The 15,531-nt window shown below is 51.5% G+C and overlaps 2 protein-coding genes across 6 annotated transcripts in view; one reads left to right on the top strand and one right to left on the bottom strand.

The window, feature by feature from the left end:
* The window catches only part of ASTN2 (astrotactin 2), a 358,363-nt gene that overhangs the window by 235,673 nt on the left and 107,159 nt on the right, over positions 1–15,531 (top strand). The window lies entirely within an intron of this gene.
* TRIM32 (tripartite motif containing 32) lies at positions 3,063–8,131 on the bottom strand (the record flags this gene model as incomplete). The annotated part of the gene is given in 4 exon segments (XM_082008811.1): positions 3,063–5,198; positions 6,067–6,163; positions 6,166–6,181; positions 8,093–8,131. Coding segments are annotated over 4 exon segments (2,163 nt in total). The 3' UTR covers positions 3,063–3,187.

Here is a 15,531-nt window from a genome sequence, read left to right as displayed (position 1 = left end):
GCCAGGCTTCCACATCCTGTTACTGAGCGCTTGGTGCCAGTCAATTTGGACCAGACCTTTAAAACATCAGGTATCGGCTACGCTGAAACGTAAGATACTGCCCTTGTGGGAGTATCGGCGTGAATTAAGATATGAAACTCTAGTATTTGTTTATGGGGTGGGGAGGGAAGCGTCAGATGAAGTTACATGAGACCTGCCAAGGAGATCAGATTTATCCTCTGCAACCTGACAGCATAAAAGGGGTCTCGTAGCCATTGTGTTCCCAAATCTAATCCTCTCTGGCTGTAAAAACCAATCTGCCACCAAAGGGAGGAGATGAAGTGTTTTTAATAAGAAAATGAGCTGTTTGCAATGCACTTATAATTGGATCAATTTTTCCTTTATTACACAATCTTTAGAAACCAAACACATATGTATAACCAGACAAGCTCTTTCTCCAGGTAGAGAGCAGAAGCCAAACTATTTCATCACATCCTTAATTACTCCATTTCATCTCGTTTGGCAGATGATCACAACATTGTGTGGGGGCACCATGGCAAGAAATAAGCTCTGCAAAATCATCTCGCAGTCACTGTCAAGTTTTGTCGGGGGACATGCACACCCTGGGCGAGGGACAGCAGGTTTTCTTTTTCCCTTTTCTGCCTGAAACCCAAGACTAGAAGAAGAGCCGCAGGCGACACATCCCCCCAGGCGCTGATCGCAGTGTCCTGGCCCACCAGTGCATTGCAGAGTAGTGTTATTTTTCTTGAACCTCTGAGTGAGAAACAGATGACAGACGCTTTGTTTGAACTATGTAACCAGGAACAGGCTGGGGTAACCAACTGCTCAGTTTACTGGACCAGCTTTTATGTCCCTTCAAGCACTTCAGGAAATGTTATTGCTAGTAGTGTGATGTTTATTGCAAAAAAAAACCCAAAACCCATTGGAACAGAAAATGACAGAGGTACATATTATCATACATAATATTGCTTCAATTATTCAGGTCCACAGTAGCTTCCTGCTTGGAGCAGTTCTTAGAAACAGGAGAAATGTTTAAAAGAGATCAGTAGGAGAGGAACTGTCATTACCATAATATTGGAAAAAATGCCTTGAGTTACAATGTAATTAACTGCAGAAGGGCCCCGTAATAGTCATCATCGCCCAAAAACATACATGCACGATGAGATCAGCTCCCCAAATTGCTGTTACAGACCTTAGGCGACTGCCCCCTCCCACCCAAAAAAGAGGAGCAGAGAATGTAATTATGTGCAAGTTGGTAGCCTTGACAAACACACGGAGCAGCTCAGGAGGGAAGTTTGGTTCAATTCCCTTGGGCTCCCTCAGCACCATCTACCATGCACGTGTCTTAGCTCCTACTCCCTTCTCCGCAAGCTTTTTCCAGTGAATAATAGCGAGAGAAACCGGAAGTTGCCCTGGTCAGGGGGCACCTCCATCACACAGCTGGGCATTTGTTGTGCTGGCCCTTTTCAGCGCTTTGGCTGAGCAGAACAGGGCGAAAAAAAACCCTCCAATCCCACCAAAATCTGCTCCCAGTGCTGCTTCTGCTAACCCTGTAACTGCCAAGTAACTGGCTGAAGCAGCAACAGCTCTGAAGCCTATTTTACTTTGCTGTTTCACCAGGAGAAGGTATATGGGAGCTGAAAAAAAAATCACCTGTTGCATACATGTTGTAGCACAAGCAGCAAACAATTTGCTGTAGCATGGCAGCCACCATAAAGTCAGCTTTTATATTGTCTGTCATGGCCCCAAATTTGCAACTACGTTGTTGATAGCAACAAATAAATGCACTGCAGTGTAACTATTATCTGTGGCAGATTAACATGCTACCACTGCGCCCTATTTAAATGCATCTTTCATTCAATAAACTATTCTAGGCAAGCAGCACCACACTGAGGTACGCATTTATCAGCGAGGAGAGTAGCACTGTGGGGGCCTTGGTTCACACAGCTGCAGTTTTGTGCTTCATTTGGCCCAAAGCCCTGATGAACATGAACTCTGGTGCCTGCTGGTGCCATTAAAAAAAAAAAATCTGAGGAATGTAGTGTTTTGCTGTGCAAGGGAAAAAAAAAGCAATGCACCAATGGATGTGCTTCCAAGTATTAAAAAAATAAAAGCAAACCAGTCGTCGTCCCCATCCCTATCTCAGCAGTGAGTAGCTTGCACATACGAAGTGCAGATGGAAATGGATCACTAAACGCAATGGTCTGGAATGCAGAACAGTGAAGTGCAGGTGAACATACAATATGTTGCATTTAATCTCGCCTACCACAATCTCCTGGTTTTATTCCCCCAGCCCTTCCCCCCTCCCCACAAGGCATTAGATACCAGACATACCTTCCAAGGACAGTTTCCAGGATACATTTAATAATAAAACAACAGTGAATATCAACTGTAGGTTTCCCCTCTATTTTTTTTTTCCTCCCGCCCCCTCCATTTTTACCTCCTTCTATCTAGCAGAACTCTTAGTAGTAATAAAAACCCTGTTGCCATCAGAGGGCAGTTTTCTGGCTCAGCTCGGTCTCCCATGATTGCACAGTACTTACTTCACATTGAACAGACACAGTTCACAAATGGCACGACAGCGGCGATCTCCTGAATACCAGAGAAACGGAGAGAGACAACCCTCCCTCGTCAGTTTGAAAGTAAAGCTCCATCTCCCCGCAGTTTAAGAGGGCTATTTCGTTTTATGCAGTGCTGCAATCAGAAATTGCTTTCTCTAGTAGTTGCCCAGACAACTGCTACCCCAGTTCCTTGCGAGTACCACAGCGAGAAGAGGATTGCCTCTCTAGTCCTCTAAGGGAAGGTGATTTAGAGCAGTCAGTCAGTGTTTATGGCACAAAGAAAGATACAATGGTGGAAGCTAGAAGTGTAGATGTGGCGAAAGGAGGTGAGAAGGTTTATGGAGTGACAAGTCATTTAGCAAGGAACCAATACTCCAGAAGGATGGATCCTTTCCCTCGTGCTTGTTCTTTTTGATTGTATGGATTTTATAAAAAAAAAGAAGAAAAAGCAAACCACCACCACATAAGCTATTTTGTTTCTAAACACAAAACATGACAGCCTCTATGCCAAACCCCCTTCGGTTATGGCACAATCTTCCTCAACGCTTGACACTGCTTCCCGTCAGATTGCAATGAGGCTGGAAGAATCTCTGCTGCCAAAAGGGGCTTTGCCTACAGACATGCCTTTAAGGGGTGGAGTATCTTCTCAGATGGTAACTGTAGATCTTAATGCAATGATCCCAACAGTCCAGCACCAGCAGCTGCCCTTTGGGAGTAATGGCGATACCGACCGGGCAGGTGAGTCCTTCCCGGATTAAGATATTATAGCCACCTCCTTTAGGAAAATGGAGGATTTCTTTACGGCTGCTGTCGGCAACAATGAGATCTCCCCTGGCATCAACACACATCCCAGCAATGCACCTGAAATCCTCGTTCTCGGAGAAGAAGTGGCTAATCTGGCGTCCCAGCTGCCCATCTGGGCCAACGGAGCCAATTGAAAAGCCTCCTTCTAAATGGTGTTCGTACTGCCGGTTTTCCAGGTTAAGCCCCAGCCCTTGAGTAAAGTATATGGTCCCTTCGGCATCGCAGGTGACAAACTTAGGGCGCACTGCGCTACATAAGCAGCTATACTTCACTATCCCTACGCCACGGTCCACCGTGAAACACCAGAGCTTCCCCCCTTCCACGTCGGTCACTACAAACTGCCCAGAAGGCAGGGCGGCGATGCCCCAGGGCTTGCTTAGCTGGCTCCGGTGACATGCCACGCAGTGGCCATCCATGGTGTAGACCTTGACAGAGTTATCATAGCTGTCAGTCACACCTATCAAGCCATGGCAGTTCATGGTGACAGAAAGGGGAGTCAAATTGGGCAAGTCTGCTCCAAGGAAACTCAGTACAAAACTATCGATTCCGCTAGGGCTCCGGCGGATCTCCTTTAGAAAGCCCTTGCGGGTAAAAACTTGGATTCGGAAATTGCCTCGGTCTGCCACAAGCACCTCTCCTTGCAGGGTGACGTGTAGGCTGACAGGGAGATTAAACATCCCAGGCAGACTGCCCTTGGAGCCCATCTTCTTGATGAAGTGACACTGCTGGATGCTTGTGGCTGCTTCAGGCATCCGTGGCTTGGCTGGTGAGGAATTCGGTGTGCAACTGGCCTCTTCTTGCACCAAGTCAGGCTCCCTAAATGATGCTGATGAGGATGCTGCAGTTTCCATGAGCGATTCCTCCATGTTAATGGTCCGGGGTTTCTTCACCACCTGCCCGATCTGCAGTGGTCCCACGTGGCTCACCTTAAGGAGTTCAACCTCTTGAAGAGTCAGCTCCCTTGGGAGACTGTTTGTCAATTCTGGTTCTTCCTCCTCTGGTGCCTCCTCCAAGAGAGCTATATCTCCCTGCTTTATTTTGGCAAGGAAATAGTCACAGCGAGACATTATCTGCACTTCCGCTAAGTTCAGCAGATAAGCTTGCTCCTCCATTACCTGATTATTTACCTCCTCCACTTCAGACAAAGAGGTGGTGAAGAACTTGCGTGACCTGGCCAGTTCTTCCTGGATCTTGCACTCTTCTTTGCTATAATCTTGCAGAACTGCTTTGTATCTAGATTGCAGGTCTCTCGAAACACCCTCCAGAGACGCTTTTCTTTTCTGCAGATCACCCATGAGCTCCCGAAGTCTGGCAAGCCTCGTCCCAAATTCCCTCCTACGCTCTTCAGCAGCCTCTTTGATAGCAATGACTCTGTGCCCTTGGGGCATGTGTGATGTCTCCTTGCACGGCTCACATAAAACCAAGCTACAGCTCTTGCAAAAGTGTCGTGGCAACCTTCTCCCACAGACCTTGCACATGAGAAGACCCACCACCTCCCCCAGTCCGGTGGTGTCTATGATCTTCAGCACAGTAAGATTGTCAGTCAGCTGAGCTAAGCTTGTGATCCGCGTGATTTTGCTGCAAAAGGGGCAACGTATCCCATTAATGCTGTTTGCTAGGAGTTTCTCCAAGCACTGTTTGCAGATGGTGTGCCCGCAGTGTAAGAGCTTGGGTCTCAGGTGCTCCTCCGTGAAGGACTCCATGCAAATGGGGCACTCCAGGACCTCTCGGAGTGCATCTGAGTTGAGGTGAGGGGCGGCAGCCATGGCTTTCCAAGGCAGCTCTGGTTGGTGCAAAGTCTTGTACTCGCATCTATTCCAAGGTGCTCTGATTCTGTCCAGAAAGAAAAAAGGAAACATGATTTATGTCATCACCAGCAGTTACATATACATGCAATTTATTTCTGATTTATCACCCAACCCTGGAAAAAAGAAGCCCAGTTAGCTTTCCAACATTTGGAAAGGATAGATTAGTCATAGCTAATCTCAGAGTGGGCAAATTCCGAAACTAACTTGCAGCTCCTAGTGCTATGAATTATTCACTTGCAAAATTTGTAAGTAGAACTGAAAGAAGTGTAACAGCAGCAATAAGGAAGCCCAATAGATATTGATGACTGAATCATCTCCTCATGGTGCCCATCTCCCGCTGCCAGGCCTCTGAGTTTACATAATTTACTGAAACCCAGGGAGATTAAACCAAGCATTCAAAATGTTGAGCATCAAAAGAGGAACCAGATGGTGCAACGCTTTAGGGCATTAATATATCACCTCTAGAGACCTGCATTCAGATGTGACATCAGATACGAACGAAATAAATGTGGTTGTTTTACTCTGCTTTTCTAGATAGCCAAAATAAATTTTCAAGGTTTCATGCAGTTGCCAGAAACTAGAAGGAATGGTCAGCTTCCACTTGTCTGGGAATGACTGTATATAGTGAAAACACACTGCGAAGACTTTATGCCAGCATATTTCATTAACCTCTGCCATGCTGCATCATGCTTCAGCATGCAAATTAAACACAGCTCGACGTGGCAGTGTTCTCGCAGGTATTAGCAATATTAAGAGTTAACATACAATTCCAAACATTAGTTAATATATACTACAAGTGTTCACTATTAGTTCTTGAACTTTGCTTAATTGCATATAATGCATATAATAATTGCATATAAAGTCCCTTTGTTTCACAAACTTGCAGTGCTGAAGGCATTCCTGTGTTCTGGTTCAGTTTTATACCACTCTGGTTGCCGTTCAGCTTCAATCCAGGTTTCTCCATGCTCCAACCCCTCACACCAGGGAGCAATCCCAGCAGCTCTCTTGCTAAAGCAGCCATCCATTCAAAAGAAGCAGAACAGGGTTCACATCATTAAGTTGTTATTCAGTAGACTGGGTTTCAATACCTTTGCTATTGCATTGCTTAGCCATTAAAAGAAATGGGGAAGAAAACATTTCTTCTAGGGGGAGAGGAGGAGGAGGAAGTAGTTAGTCTTTAAAACGAAGAGACGGTCACAGAGGGATGCGAGAAGACAGCTTTTTCTGAATAATGGCTGCATGCATGCAGCATTCTCGCTTCCCTGCTGGGTTTGCCTGCTTCATCCTCAGGAGCATTTCAGGCAGAAAGGTTCAGTGTGTTTCAGTCTACCATTTGCTCAAGTGGATGGAGACAACTGCAATGAAGAAAAGTTCTTTATGTTCATACAAAGAAAAAAAAAATCATTTTAATTTATCAATCAGCTGCAGTTCACATTCCTCTAAAGCCCACATTTCAGGAAGGGATTCAGTGGCATAGCAGAATCTCCACCAAGCACCAAGGTGGGATCTGATCCACGGCTCAATGGTGGCACGATGAGAATCGCATCCTCAGCACCAGGGGAGGAGGGGCAGTCCAGGCACTTGCTGCCTCTGGCACTGAATATGCTTCCTTTTTATTCTTAGCATATATCCCAGCTGGGGAAGCAGGAGCCTGGGCACTGTCACGTAGAGCAGAAACCTTCCTCTGAGGGATAAAAAAATCTGTATTTTAAAATGATTTTTAAAAATTAAACACAGGATACCAGCTCCATTATTCTTATTTTCCTTGGAAAGATGTCAAAAGACTTGCTTAGGGAAGGATGAGGGAGCAGCACTGGCACCAGATACTGAGAATTACACAAAAAGCTACTTTAAAACGAGTATCTTCATTAAAGAACAATGGCAGAGGGGATTTTCGTTAGTTTTAAGTTAGGCTCGGTTTTCTGAAAGACGATTTGTATGACATTCTTTTCATATAAAACCCCCTTTTACTGGAATGCCAGCATGCGCGTTAGGAACATGAAATGATTTTTACTGCTGCACTTTTATCTTTATCTCACACTCGGCCGTGCCTTCGTGGAAGTTTCCTTAACAGCAAGTTGTTCTTGCGTATCAGTCCCTCTCAAGGCAGTTCCTCTGACGCAGAGCAGGGTATTAAAGAAAGCATCAGCTGAGGATCAAGCTATAAAACTCTGTAAATTATGTGAGTTTGGTTTCCTTACATTGAAAAAAATTTCCTGCCGCAGTTTCTCTTCTCGCTCTCTAGTTTTCAGTTAGCGTGTGTCGCGAGACAACCCGTTTCACTTGTAATTCATAGCTTGTGTCATTAACGAGGTAAAATAACAGGGGAAAGCTGCACAATCTGCCATGTGACTGCTTCCTGCAGCGTTTGTGGCAGTACCGGAGTGACGACCACAAAGCCGCCAGGGCAGCGCCGGGGCCCGGGGCTGGCAGTTTCGCTCACAGAACCCCGCGGCCTCCCGCTCCTGGCGCCGGCCGCGCACTGACGCGGCCCGGCGCTGCGGGCTGGGCCGCGGCCCCGGGGGCAGCCGCCGGGCTCTTGCGGGGAGACAGGCGGCTGTAACGGCGGCACAGACCGACAGGACGCCCGGTTCGATACAAACTCCCGCTGCCATCGCAGGACGAGCTCCCGCCGACCCCCCCCGCTGCGGCCCAGCAGGTGCCCGGGGCGGCCGCGGCCTGAGGGGGGGCTCGGACTCACGCCAGCGCGACCGCCGAGGGGCTCTTACCGCCGGGGAGCGCCCACCCCGCGGAGGCGCGGCCCGGCGCGGCCGTCCCCTGCTCAGCCCGCCGAGGCCGCCCCGGGATGGGCCCCGGGCCCGCGGCTGTGAAAGGAGGGGAGTCCCGCCCGCCGCCGCCCCGCGCCCCCGCCCCGCCTGCAGGGGGCGCCGCCGTCGAGGGACCCGGGGTGCGCCCTACCTGGCTGCCGCTCCCGAGACGCGCGCCGCTCCCCGGCATGCCCCGCGCGGCCGCGCCGCCGTGACGTCTGCGCCGGGCCGCCGGAGCATGCTGGGAGATGGAGTCCCGGCGGCCTGCAGGCAGGCGGCCTGCGGCTGGGGTAGGCGTCAGGGCCGGCAAGCCGCAGCGGGGCTGGGGTAGGAGGAAAGGCTGCGGGGGTCCCATCCAGGCAGGAAGAGCGGTGAGGGCAGGCGGTGGGCCCGCAGGCTGGTGCCGGGCCTGCCACCGCCGGGGGCTGGAGCAGGGACCTGCCTGCACAGGGAGCTCCCAGGTCGGCCAGGCTCGCTCCTCCATGTTTGTGCTGTTGCTGTTTCTGTCGAGGAAAGTTAAAAGAAAAAATGGAAACAGAAACATGTTGTCTTTGTATTTCTAGGTTTATTACCTGCAATTTCAGCATGCACAGGTTGGTCACTGCCCTGCCCTTCCGTCGGATGGGGTCCTGCGCGCGTGTTGGGTTTTGCGTCACCTATCGAAAATTTGTCTTTCTTGGTCCGTCTCATAAATTGAGTTGGAGCAGCCTGTGGACTCCCAGGACAAAAAGGACTATTTTTAGATACAGAATAGCAAATGTAATCAGTTGATTGGGTGATGCGCATAAATATCGTCAGCAGATAGATAGGCAGCTGCAGTTGCTTATGCAAAGACTTGCTCAGGGCACATCCTGGTTGATACTCGTTCCTTTTCCACAGCGGCCCCGATTCTGGCCCTGGTGGCCAGCGGTCGGTGCAGCTGCCATGGCGCAGCCGGGAACTCAACACTTCATGGGGAATCGAGCAGTTACAGGGTTTGCCCTTGATCGGAGGAGAGCTTGCATTGCCCAGTCGTTCGATTCATCTGCTCACGCCTGGGAGGTAGCAAAGGATGACATCTCCATTACACCCGCGCAGGGCTAATGATTGGAGTCATTAATCTTAGAATCAGTCATTTCCCTCCTGCCTCTTCCCGCCTCCTCCTCCTCGTCCCTCCAGCCTTTATTTCTGACCTCTCCGCCCGTCAGAGAGGCTCTCACGCTGCCTGCAGGCTGGCAGCGGTATCTGGAGGCAGAGGTTTAGCCACTCGACAGTGACTCTGCTCTGCCCTGGTGTTTCTCAGGGTCATGCTGGTGTAAGGGCCATCAGTAATGCCGGTCCTGTTCCAGCTCAGCTTTTTCTTGGCCATTGTGAGACTGCTTTACAGATGGCAGAGAGACCAGTTTTGCTATGACACTGTGGGGCTGCACAGCAAATCAGGAAATGTCAGGCCTTGGGTCTTCCTCTGTGGGAGCAGGGAGAAGCCCAAGCCTGGGCAGGCAGGTCCAGGGGAACCATGTCCTTCACACACCAGCAGTGCTGCAGTTCTGCTGCCGCTGGCAGCAGTGCTGGTCCCGGTAGTATCCTGCAGTCAGCCCTGCTCACAGGCTGATGAGGTTCAGAGGAGTTTGCTGCCTGGGGAGATGGTGAGCCCTGGGTTTAAACATTTCCCGTAAACCCTGCCTGTGGCCTCTCCCCTCTCCACCTGCATGCCCAGGCGGGAGTGCGGCACAGCCGGCGCCATGCCAGCAGCTATGGGGCTGTGCCCAGACCTTTCAGCAAAAGCTGAAGCACATTTCCAGTGCTGCTTGCTCACCCACTCCAGCAGCTCTCAACCAGCACTGAAGAAAGCACTAGCATAATGTAGCAATTCTTGCTGCTTTCTGGGTTTGGTATTTTTTCTAGTTTTTTCTATATAGCATAGCATAGCATAGCATAGCATAGTTCTGTTGGAAGGGACCTACATCTGAGCAGCGATCAGGAGTAGAAGGAACCAGCAGTATGGGCAGTGGATGCACTCAAAGGCAGAGAGAGCAGATGCACAGCCTGACCAGGGCTGCAGAAGAAAATGAGTGAGATTTATGGTCTCCTGTTTGAGGCCATGCTTCAGGCCCTGAGCAGGAAACCTCAGTGGGACCCCCCCAAGCACCAGTGGTTCCATGGGGATGTTGCTATGCCTGGGGAGGAGACACAGGGTTCACTCCTGATTCCTGGCATCACCAGGGAAATGCTCTTTCAGCCCCGATGTGTTTTCCAGTGAATAAAAGTGGATGTAGGCATCGAACCAGGGTGGTCTGGCAGATTTTGTGAGAGCACCCACACCTGAAAGTGAGGAAAAAATAATGGTAGGAATAAGGAAATAAGCTTTTAATGCATCCTGGGGAGAAAACAAAGGACTCTCTGGATTTGCTTAAAGGTGATATTGATGATGTTACCCAGCATGTTGGAAAATGGGGACCCTGTGCCACGACCAGGAAGGATGAGGAGGCTGTTCAGCCTGGGACCTCGGTCACCCTGACCCCCTGGCAGGGTGGCATGTCCCGAGGGGCTGCCCCACGCTGGTAGCCAGCCAGCCAGCCGGCAGGGCTTGGTAGATCTCGGACATCCCATGGGAAATGGGTGTGCGGGTGCGTTGGAGCAGGGAAGGAGCCAGCTGCTGATAATGGGTCTTACACAGCAGTCCGTGGGGGGCAGCAGCAGCGATTTGCAGGGTCATGGAGCTGTCCTTGCGGGGCTGAAGTAGCTCGGAGGCAGCAGGCGAGCAGGGCAGGGCAGGACTTCAGTTGCTGTTCCTGAGAGAGCTGGCACAGGCAGCGGGGTGGCAGTGGGGCCCGTGCAGGGCTCTGCAGAGCTAGTTCCCTTGTTAAAGCGAGCTTGCCAGTGATGCCTGCACCATCCCCTTTTATAGAGGTTTATTGGTGGTCTCTAAAAGCTCTCTTCGCTTTTTTTCTTCATACCACAGGCTTGCAAGCCTGTAAATGTCTCATCTGAAGCTGAGGTCACTGCAGAGCCTGAGGAGATGGTTTGCCTCCAGGTTTCTCCCTGCCAGCACCTTCGGGATCAGCCTCAGGGCAGAGGGGCTGCCGCAGGCAAGCAGGGGTCACACATGCTGCGGAGCTGCAAGCACGGCTCTCTGGGCACTCCTTGAGGCTGGGCGTTGGGGCCCTGAGAGTCCGCAGGGTTCTGTGTTTAATTGAGCTAGGTTAATCGGCTGGCAGCAGCGGTCAGAGCATCAGCAAGGAGAGAGGGGGGTCTGCAGGGGAGGCTGCCGGGGGGCTGAGGCAGGCACTGGCAGTGTGGGGCTCTCTGGCCATAATGGGGGGAGAAAAGGGGTCACAAACCATCCTGTTCGGGAAATGATCTCGTGTTGTCACTCAGGGACGTTACTCATTTGGGGTGCCAGACTTGTCCTCCCGAGGCGTGGGGCTCCCCGAGGGATGAGGCCCGGGAGGTGCCCGCAGAGGGGCTGTGGGGTGACAGCGGCAGAGCAGGCGGTGGCGGGATCTCCAGCCCCAGAGCCATCCTCCCGCGGTGCCACGAGAGGGCAGCAGGTCCTCACGGACCGCCGTGGCCACAACTGCCCCTCAGCCACGCCGTGGCAGGGCCCCACGCCGCCCCACCAGCCGCTCCACGGGGCTCGGTGGAGGTGGCCCACGGGCGCGCGCCTGCGGTCGCTTGCACGCCCTGGCGCGCCCGCGTCTGGGGTCTGCACTCGCACGCTGCATCCCTCCCGCACAGGCTGTAGGCACGCCTTCACCCAGGCTTCCCACACGGGATGACATGCCACAGGATGGCTGTGTTCCCCAAAAGATGGGTGGCAAGTCCTAGGTCTCCCATGCCCACATGTGAGTTCCGGGGACGTGGCTGCTGCTGGCTGCTTGGCGGTTTGGCCCAGCCAGCCTGAGCCACTGCTGGTATGGCATTTCCTGGGCAGCAGCAGGGGCTGGCACCGAGCTTCTTGCACACGTGGATGCGTGTGACAGAGGAGCACTGCTGGCTCCCCCAGACACTGCACCCATGTCTTCCTCACAGCCCCAAGCAGTGTTTGCCCATCACTAACAGCGGACGACATTAAATCTGTCCAGGCTCTTCACAGAGCTGTTGGTTACCGCACTGACAATATCTCACTGAAAGAGAAATTCCCAGGGAAACACATCTATTGATTTTCTTTCTAACTCTCTTTCGATGGATTTGCCAATAAATGGGGTATTATTCCACCAGGTAATAAACGGGCAGCCTGTTGCTAGCAGGTGTGTACTGGCCATAAATCCCCACTGCCCTGCCTGTGGTGGCACTAGGTCTGTCCATCTGGTGGGTGGTGTAAAGGAGAGACAGACCAGAATTACATCTTCCTTGCATGAAATGCAAAACCCAGGTCCTAAATTGGGCCCAGCTGAGCAGCCTGTCGGTGTTGGTGGGGTTAACCTGCTGAGTCTGGAGGAATCCCTACCTGCGTGTGTTCCTGACCTTCCCTCTACGGCTTCAGCTGGAGAGCCTTCTCCTTTCCTTGTTCCAAGCATTTCTGCTGTTGAAGAGCTACCACATCCTACCCCGATGTGGCTGCATTCTTGTGGTAAGTGGAGTGATTGCCAGTTTTGGAATGACTTGGGATCTTTTGGAAGAGGCGCTGTATAAAATGCTGGACAACTAGCAAACCCATCATCTCCTGGGAGCTCTCAAGACAAAACAGCACTCCAGTACAAAAGAATTAGGTATTATGCTTTTGTTGTTGTTATAGTAGTGGTGTTACTGTGCTTCCCTCTTGTCCAAGCACTAGGAGGTGCTGCTGGTAACGCTGGAAGCATTTCCCCATATGTGCAACTGCTGCACCCCAAGCAGGGACCTCTGTGCGCTGTGCAGGCAGTCACCTCGTGCTGTGGGGTTATTAAATCCTGGTGGAGCACAGGGCCAGAGCCAGGCACCCCAACAGGCAAGCGGTACCTCTGCCCACCCTGCACTGCTCATCCTCCTTTCTTACGCAAGACTTGATGCATGGCGGAAGGCTATTTTATTTGTTTTGTTGTGGTGTTTTGGGGTTTTTTTTAATACATATTTCAGACAAACAAACAAACAAACAACTCCCACAAGTTGCCGTGATGCGCCTGACCACATCCGCGGCGCTGTGCTTTCAAACAGATGTTGTCAGGATTCAACTGAGTCGCCAGCAGCGTTAGCGAAAGCGTGTTCAGATGTAAGGGCTGATAAGGAATCCCTCTATCCTCGCTGCTGCTGCGCTGCAGCCCCTGCAGCCAAGCCTCATCCTCCTGCCAGAACAGGACCTTTGGAGCACCCTCGTAACGCTCACCTGCAAAGTCCTCCCCTAGGAGCACAGCAGAGGCTTTTCAAGAGCAATCTGAGTGCCCTGGGAGGCTATCGAGTTCTGCACGGGGCTCATGCAATGTGGACATGAATGCTAGAGCTGGGTTTACTTACCCTGGACTGGACACAGCTTGCAGTGAAGACAACAGGAGTGTTTCTGTTGGCTTCACTGGCAGCTGGAGATGGCATTGCAATGGTACGTTGCAGGGTCTGGTTCTGATTCTCTCCAATCCAATGGCAAAAACTTCCTTTGACTTCATCAGGAATAGCGTTGGGCCGCCCATATTTTTGTTCGAGAAGAAGCCAGGTCAGCTGGGCCTCAGCACTGACTAGGTAATAAAAGCCAGACTGAGCCTGCAGGAACATGTGGGGTTTCTCCAGTTCACTGTGGGGTTTGCCGTGGGGAGAGTGGGCTGGCCCCAAGTCCCCTCCTGGCGTACAGGCAGCTGAGCAAATAACCAAACCTCATCTCAGAGGTAGGAGAGAGGGAGATAGAAGGACCTTGATCCCTTCTCCCGAGGCTACAGTTGCAATGGCAGGTCCAGGAGTAAAGGAGTGTGTTTTGTGGGAAGATACCTCCCAGGTCTGAGGAACTCCTCTGTGAGATGCTGCAAGTGGTGGGTGATGCGGGTGGGAAGAGAAGGAAGCATGGTCTCTGTCAAGGAAGTAGCTGGCTTTCTCAGGATGAGTGCAGTCCTGAAGGTACCTGGAGCTGATGCTTTCCACCCCCCAAGCAAGCAGAGGAGGATTCCTCCTCCCTGCCTCTCCCTGGCTCCAGAGGAGCTGGCTCACAGGCAGGGTGTGCAGCTGGCACTCTCAGATAGGTTTTAAGAGCAGAAACAGGGTGATTATTTTGTTAGGACTGTACTTAAGCCCCCAAAGCTTGTTCCACAAAAGCTACCAGGAATTGCTATCCAGTGCTGATGATTTCCAAGTGCTCATCTGGATGAGAGCTGGCAATTTGGCAGTGAAGCCTGTCTCCCTCTGCTAAGCCATGTCCCATTTCATTTTCCTCCTTTGGAGTTGTACCCAGAGCGTTTTTGGTACAAGGGAACACCGTGGATCTGTTGCCAGCACGCTGACCCAGTAAGCTCGGCTGCAGTAACCCCTTACGTCCCCAGGAAGCCTGTCTGCAAAGCAATCCTTTTCCCCAAAGTGACTGGGGCTTCCACTGTTACAAAGAGGATTAAATGCAGATAGTCGTTTCCACCCTACCTATGAAGTCTGCTCTGCTGACAAGCCTGCCACGAGTCACCAGGCTCCACGGTTAATCTTCTGTTGCTGAGAAGGTGGCTGCTACGGAAAGGGAACTGCGCTGCTCACACAGTTTTCCACCTTATTTTATTTGCAGACTTCTACTTTTCCCCCTCTGCAGCGTCATTTGGTGACTGCTGCTCCTGAAATGGCTTTGCACCACCTGAGTTTCTTTCAGGAGAAAGGAGGAACCCTCGCTTTCATGCCAGTGCCTTTGGAGACCTCTTGAAACCACCGCCTCTACCACGCCAGCTGCAGTGCCCTTTCCTGGGGGTAATGGGCGAAGGAGGCGGTGGGTGCTGCAGGATATGTTGGACATGTTCATTTTCTCATGTTCATTTTCTTTTCTTGCTAAAGGAGCTGTGTTGTCAGGGTGAACGCTGAAAGAAAGCTCTCCATGTCTAGCCCACCGTTTGCAGGGAAGCTGTGACCTCTCTTGCCCATGGTGGTGTGTCTGGTGGAGCACTGCTGCACGGAGCTTTGTCTGTATTCCCGACGAATAGGGAATTAGGGGCAGCTAATGCAAACACTTGAATCTTGGCTCTCACAGCGGCATCAGTCGGGGCTGTCCCTCAGCACGGCACAGCGCAGGGAGACTGGCGTTAGCACTCTCCTGCGGAGGGAAATGCTTGCTCAGAGGTTTATTTTGCTCCTTACTTGCCTTGGCTTGCTCCTTGCAAACACAGACCGTAACGGAGGAGGACCAAGGGAAGTTGCTCGTCCTGCTTATTCATCCCACCCCTTACTGCTTGTTTGTACTCGAAGAGCACCTGAGACCACAAGCACCGTGTGCACGTGCATCGTGTGCCCTGTGCTTCAACACAGAGAAGACGGGTGGCACGGGGGAGAAGCACAGAGCACGTTGCTTTGAATGGAGCCTCCAACAAGGCATTCCCAGAGCAGTGCTCCAGCAGCTGGACCATGCTGCCCATCCAGCCTGGGCTGTCTCCAGGTCTTCTTCCAGGTGCTGGTGGAAGCCTATATGTGAGATTTGAACAATGATTTTCAGAAAGCCTTTTAGAAGGCTTGAAACTGTGT

This window comes from Phaethon aethereus, assembly GCF_964289735.1.
Source record: "Phaethon aethereus genome assembly, chromosome: 20".
Taxonomy (NCBI): Eukaryota; Metazoa; Chordata; class Aves; order Phaethontiformes; family Phaethontidae; genus Phaethon; species Phaethon aethereus.
This window is presented reverse-complemented; position numbering and strand designations above follow the sequence as displayed.